The sequence below is a fragment of the Babylonia areolata genome, chromosome 21 (genome assembly GCF_041734735.1).
Source record: "Babylonia areolata isolate BAREFJ2019XMU chromosome 21, ASM4173473v1, whole genome shotgun sequence".
Classification (NCBI taxonomy): domain Eukaryota; kingdom Metazoa; phylum Mollusca; class Gastropoda; order Neogastropoda; family Buccinidae; genus Babylonia; species Babylonia areolata.
In genome coordinates this window covers 4,135,750-4,143,010 of record NC_134896.1, presented here as the reverse complement: position 1 = coordinate 4,143,010, position 7,261 = coordinate 4,135,750, and the positions used below count along the sequence as shown (strand labels likewise).

The 7,261-nt window shown below is 41.5% G+C and overlaps 1 protein-coding gene across 1 annotated transcript; it reads right to left on the bottom strand.

Annotated features, from left to right (window-relative positions):
* Window positions 1-74: 74 nt before the first annotated feature.
* On the bottom strand, window positions 75-6,944 carry LOC143296540 (iron-sulfur cluster assembly 2 homolog, mitochondrial-like). Its single transcript, XM_076608559.1, has 4 exons — window positions 6,854-6,944; window positions 5,268-5,424; window positions 2,455-2,573; window positions 75-1,559 (listed from the first exon to the last, which is right to left on the bottom strand). The coding sequence occupies exons 1-4, from the start codon at window positions 6,904-6,906 to the stop codon at window positions 1,385-1,387; spliced, it is 504 nt and encodes a 167-aa protein (XP_076464674.1). The 5' UTR covers window positions 6,907-6,944; the 3' UTR covers window positions 75-1,384.
* Window positions 6,945-7,261: the final 317 nt, after the last annotated feature.

The window sequence follows — 7,261 nt, the reverse complement described above, 5'->3', positions numbered from 1 at the left end:
TTCGTTTGGTATTCTTTGAATGTATGTATGTGTGTGCACACACAAGTTTCAGTTCCTCAAGGTGTCACTGCGTTAGAACAAATCCATGTATGCTACACCACAACTGCTGGGCAGATGCGTGACCAGCAGCACAACCCAACATGCTCAGTCAAGTCTCAAGTGCATGCATATATATATATATGTTTGTGTACCTATCAGAGTGGATTTTGTCTACAGGATTTTGACACGGAACAACCCCTTTTGTTGCCATGTGTTCTTTTTCAGTGCACCAAGTGCATGCTGCACACAGGACCTTGATTCATTGTCTCATCTGAGTGACTTGATGATGCCATTCGATTTTCCAGTCAAACTTGGGAGAAAGAGCAAGAGTGGTATTCGAACCCAGACCATGACAGATTCTGTATTGGCAGATGAATGTCTTAATTAACCATTCTGCCACCTATTTTTCTGTTCACACTCACACATTCTGAACTGTTCACTCACACACACACAATCTGAACTATTTACCTTCACAATCTGAACTGTTCACTCTCACAAACACACACAATCTCAACTGTTCACACACACACACACACACTATCTCAACTGTTCACTCTCACTATTTGAATTGTTCACACATGCACACACGCACACACACACACACACATAATTTAGACTGTTCACACTCACACTATCTGAACTGCTCACACTCACATTATACTCACACTGTCTGAACTGTAAACACTCACTGTGTGAATACCAGATAATCCGCCTAGCAAGGGAGGTTGGCATGTGAGGATGGCTTTATTTTTTTCAAAATAAATAGGTGAATGAAAGGCAGAAAGCTGACAGAAAAAAAAACCCAGGTAATTTTTTTTCATTTAAAAGAAGAAAATAAAATATTGTAAATTTACTATACATCCTTTCCAGAAGGCTGGGTAACAATTTCAAACTGAAAGGCATCCTCCTCCCCTCCCCCTCCAATCATTCCCATGGGGGCACACACACTACAAAGAAGACAATCTGGTTAGGAATGTGGGGTGCTTTAAAAATCTAAGGATATAAACCACTTCTTTTGTAGGGCACGCTGTCTTCCACAGAAGCCTAGAATTTCTATCAGTCAAACCAGTTTGAGTTAGGAATAGTTATTTGAGACTGCATGCACAAGTTTTAAATATCAATATCCTTTAAGAAAATTTTGTACAGATGAAAATCTGGTTTCTGGATAATAAAACAAACAGGGCAATTAACATCAAATGATCACAATAACATTAATTTACATATCAACATTGAACATTGCCTTTCACCATCTTTTCCCTTGGAAGTCCTCCAAAAACCAGACCAGAGATTCTGCAATCTGAAGTGTCCAGTTACTTCACCAGAAGCAGAAACCCTGTGGGCCAAGTCACAATTTGATGGAGAAGGAAGCACCACAGGAGCAACCCTGCTCTGCCTGGGGATTGTCCATGATACGAAAGGCCGAGCGGATCAGTTCCTCATGGTAGTCCACCGTGGATCCTTGCACGTACTCCAGGGAGTCCTTGTCGATCACGATGCGTGCACCATCTTTTTCAAACACTCTGGAACATGGGGGTTTTTTTGTTGTAAATTTGTGTGTGTGTGGATGGGTTATGCACCCCATCTTTTTCAAACACTCTGGAACATGATTTTTGTGTGTGTGTGTGGAGAGGGGGGGGGGAGAGGAAATCACCATCATGAAACCAACATGGCCCCCCACCCCTACTTTTTTTTTTTAACTGATGTTGAATATCACCGCACCACTCAATTGTTCTTACTGTGTACTTCTCATGTGTATGTGCATGTGTGAGTGTGAACATATTATATGTTGTGTGTGTGTGTGTGTGTGAGACTGTGGGTTTACGTGTTTTGTTAAGTGCCTAAAGCCCTACTAAGAGAAAATGCTCAATAATAAATTTGCATCATCATCATTGTCATTATAATTATCATTATTATGGTCATAATCTTCATTTTTGTTATCATTATTATTCTTATTATTATCATTTAGTGTGTATGAAGGGTGAATCCAAGACCCAATTCCTGAAACATTCTCTGACTACCCTCTGGCCTATATTGGCTACAACCTGTTGCCAATCAGAACAGTCCACAAAGCTCATCTTCTAATATTCTTTCAATCTTGAAAAGAAATTTCAACTCTTATTCTTCAAGAGTCTGTTCTAGAGAAATCTATACATATTGCTGCATTCATGTCATTTCCTGTTTCAGATCTATATTAATTTGGGAATCTTGGATCATCAACAATGTCTTTTTCAGACAAAACATAGTGTTGTGTCACTCTTTTAACTACAGATTTCTCTGTGTGACACTCAGCCTGCTTACCCTTGGGAGAGTGCATTGCTACAGTGGAGCACAACCCTTTTATCTATTTTTTATTTTCTGCCTATAAGTGCATTTGTGTTCCTATCATATGATTGTTTTCCAAAGAAGCGACCATACCTGTCATCTTCGTCAACATGTGTGTCCAGGTCAAACTTGTACTGAAAACCTGAGCACCCGCCACCCTCCACTATGATGCGAAGCAAGGACTTGCCCTCTGCATCCACTCTTTTCAGTTGCTTTGATAAAAACACACACACACACAAGACATATACAATAATACATGGATGCGCATACGCGCGCATGCACGCACACACACACACACACTACAAGTAATCAATGTTAGGCTTTCACATTTTATGCTATCTTTGTAAATCTTATACATAGCACAACACTGAAGACTCAAAACTTCAGTATGATAAATCTTCTCTTCTTTTCTATTCAGTTGCTTTCTCTTTCTTTCTGTCCATACTTATTTTAGATCTGGAATGAAGGTAATACCACTGAAATGCATGAAAGATAGAACAATCAGAAAAATATACAATCCCCCCAAAAAATGAAGAACAGAACTGCCCTGTCTAAAAACATTAGTTTCTTTCTTTCCATGCCCATATCACTGTCAGATTTGGACTGAGATTAACACTGCTAAAAATGCACTGCAGATGGAGCAATCCAAAACAACAACAAAAAGTGCTTAACAAAACTGGGCCCTTTCTTAAGTTAAAACATTACTTTCTGAATCTTTACGCATGAATAAGGCTGTCACTGAAAGCCACTAATATACACAGATCATCCACACACAAACACGTCTTGTCTTGTCTTGTCTTGTCTATGTTCATGTACAGGTCAATGACCTACAATGGGGGTGTGCTCTAGCAGACTGATACTGATGTACGACCGTTAAGACCCCCAGTTCAGCCAGGGGAACCCAGGCCCCACCCAGCATCAGTCAACAACAACAAAATAAACAATTTTTTTGCTGTCCTGCACCTACAGTGAGCCTGGGGCTCACAGCCAGGCCTCAGTCCTGGCCTTGAGGGCCTGAGGAGAAATGAAAGGGATGATGTAGTCTGGAATTCAGTTCAACAGGCGGATAGCTGAAGGGAAGAAAGAGTGCCTGTGGAAGTCCATGCGGGAGTAGGGTACCTGTAATTTCTTTTGGTGGCCTCGGACGGTTCTATTTATCCGCACCAGAGTACCTTCCCAGGGTGCCGCCTCAACCAAGCCACCCATGATCTTATACATGATGGTGGCCTTAGGCGCAGTGTGGCACAGTATGAGGGGGTCAAGTTCCAGCCTGGAAATGAGTTCAGTTGCACTGGTGGCAGGGCAGAAGTATTGCATAATTCACAGAGCTGATCCTCGTTGCACCTTCTCCTGGATGGTTGTGATGTACTGTTGCTGGGGGTCCCAGACTGGTGCAGAATACTCCAGGATAGGCCTCACAAGCCCCTTGCAGCATGTAGATTTCTGTATACATAGGAGCTGGTCCTGTCTGCCTTTGCTGCTGTGGCCTGGACATGTGCTCCCCAGTGAATGCTTTCTCCACCTTTTGTAATTCCTCATTACGCAGACTGTAGGTGGTGGGGAAGGACGTTTTCTTCCTTGTCACTGAGAGGACATGGCATGTGCTGGCATTGGAGGACATCTGCTAGGTCTTCTCCCAATGCTCAAGTTGGTTTTGATCTTCTTGGAGGGCACTGAAATTTGGTTGGGACCTGATCTGCCAGTATAGGATGGTGTCATCGGCAAACAGTCGAACAGCGGATTTGATGTTTTTGTTGATGTCATTAATGTAAATGACGAGTCGGGCCAAGGAGAGATCCCTGAGGAACCCTGGAGGACACTTGGCTGATGGTGGAGATTTGTACTTCAACATTCACTTGCTGAGTTCTGCTGGTAAGGAACTCTTCAATCCAATGAAGTGTTTGTCCGCGAATTCCATAGTGACAGAGCTTGAGTAGGAGGTGACGGTGAGTGGGTGAGGCACCTTGTCAAAGGCTTTTGAGAAGTCCAGCAAGATGGTATCCGTTTGTCCTCCCTCGCAGAGTGCTGCTGTCAGGTCATCTAGACTACTGTGAGGATCAGTTGTGACTCGCAGGATCCTCTTTTGTGAAATCAATGTTGGGTGTCGACAATGATCTTGTGCTTGTCGAGGTGTGATGTGATGGCACTTCGAATAATGTGTTCCATCACTTGCCACTGACAGATGTCAAGGAAATGGGACAGTAGTTTGCTAGGGAGCTCCATCCTCCTTTCTTGTATGTCGGATGAACTGTAACATTGGGTATCTTTCCTGTGGTGGGGGAAAGTCTGAAGAGGTGGGCAAGTGCAGGGGCCAGTTCCTGAGCTACTGTAACCAGAAGGTGACAGGGAATGTTATCTGGACCAGCTGCCTTTCAAGGTTTAGATTCCTCAGTAGCTTCAAATGGCGAAAGTCTATAAAAACTGTGAGTTGTAAAATATGACTCACTTTTGATAGAAGGTGTCCAACGTTTCATTCCATAGGTCTGGCTTGAGGGACTGTGTTAGTTAAAAATGACAGTGGAGGTAAAAGAAAAGCTTAAGAAGACTGTAAGTATTAATCAGCAAAAGGAGCCGAGAATGAAGAGAGCAGTGAGTAGAGATTCAGAGGGATCAGGAGAGAAAGATCCAGAATAGGAAGGAAGGTGGGTGGGGAAAGGGAAATGGGAGTGGGTGGGGCAAAAAAGGTGTGTGTGGGAAGAGAGAGAGGGGGGATGTGGGGGGGAGGGGGTTAGAGGTGGGGGGGGGGAGATGGGATGGGAAAAGAAGAGCATTTAGTGCTTAGAAAAAGGAGGTGGGGAAGGCTGGTGATGTCACTGGTCACTCTCTCCTGTTGATTATGAGTGAGCTTCACACACACAAAAATAAACATCCTAAGTTTCCTTCATCTAAACTTAAACAAAACTTACCTGAACACATGCATCACTGAGTTTCAGGTCCCCAACAGTGGTATTTGTCTGTGAATCAGACTGTGCACTGTGAGCCATACTGCGTGACATACAGGGTGTCTGCCATGCTGGCTTCTGCTGACTGTGCAATGTTTTCCAAGCACAGTAGGTCATGCATCTGCACAAACACGGCACACATTGAACAGTAGTACTCTGCTTCTACTTGTGGCCTCTGTGTTCAAGCATATGTAGACAGTTGTAACTTGTACAGCTACAGTGTGTGTGTGTGAGGGAGAGGGGGGGAGAGAAAGAGAGAGAGAGAGAGAGAGAGAGAGAGAAAATTCATAGTTGTAGTACTAGTAGCACAGATGTACACCCATTGATATTACATTGACAAAGTGTTGGAAAACATAAAATAACTTCTTGTGAAAAAAATCTAGTGACTGTACTGTGAAGCAGCACTTTTAAATAAAAAAAGGTACACACACACACACACACACACACACACACACATGTATTTCCATGCTTATTTGCAAAAACATGTACACATACATACACAATAAGCATGTGCACAATCAGTGTTAAACATGTATACTTCGTACTCAGAACTTTCATTTTGCATCTGCCAAGTTCAATTTAAACCTGAGCAAATCATGCCAAGTAGGACCCGGATGAGCAACAATTCTTTTAAGTGTAAGCTTTAGCATCCTAAGTTATTGCACCTATTGGTACCATTTCCATGGTGGCAATATCCACAATTGTTTCCCTCCAGACAGAATGAGTAGTGTTCACAACAAGGTGTGGATGTTCACTCCATCAGTCACACAGAGGAGTGGATGGGAAAGAATGTGGATTATGTACACACACAAAATTTGTGCATTTGTAGTAGTAGTAGTAGTACTAGTAGGGACTGGCTTTTTGGCCTTATGCCTCGCTGCCTATTTGAGTCCCCTTATTATTTTTCAACTTTGTTCAGGTCTGACTGCATGCCTATCTTATAAAATAACATTATATTCAATCTACACTAAAGAAAAGGTTTTTCAATTTAGGGTCTTCATCTTGGAGTTGCTGTTGTTGTTTTTTTTAAGCTGTTGATATCTGGTGCACATTTTGTGTTTAGTAATATTAGGCAGTGCATTCCAAAAATTAGCAATTCTGAAAGCAAAACAAAACTTCCGTTTGTTAGTATAGCAATGCCTGATAAAAAAAAATCTTGCCTTCATTATTTCTAGTGTAATCAAGTTCTGAGAATTTGAAATGAGCATGCACATTAATATCATAATTATGGAATATTTTAAAAAATTGAATTAGGTCTCTTCTGATCCCCCTCTGGGATGCTAAAATAGGACTTTACCAAATCCAAAGCAATTCTAAATCTTCCCGGGACCCTCTCAATCAAATTAATTTTAAGAGTACACAAATGTAAACAATGAAGACGCATTCAAAACATTGATTTTCTGATCATGCAAACTCCAAAACCTGAAGGTTACGAAACACAAGGCAAACGTAACTCGTTAGAAACTATTAGTCTTGAAATTTTAGAATGTCGCGTTTAAATGCAACAAAAAAGAACAGTTCTATCTGTTTTAATATCTGTCCTTATTTACCTGCGACTGTTCGAAATTACACGAAAAGATTGTTTAATTATTGGAGAAGACATTTTTCATCAGGTGAAGTATCCAAGGGAAGTAATGCAATAGTTTTAGAAGTACTTTTAACCTGGTTTGGTCGTGGATTTTGGAGAAAGAGACAGAAAGACAGACAGACCACGAACTTTTACATGCAGACAGGTTAAGTGACTCAATCCGCACAAAAAATGAGTAGAAATCCACTGAAAATGAGTTACAACATCTACTAATGGTAATATCGTTTCATACATGCACAAAAAATTCCGGTAAAATAAGATTCCTGATTCTAGGAAGCTAAAGATAGAATAGGACTTTACCGAGAAAATTGATATACGTCATGTGACACACCGACGATCATTATTTTTTTCCAGGACAACTTTTTTGCGT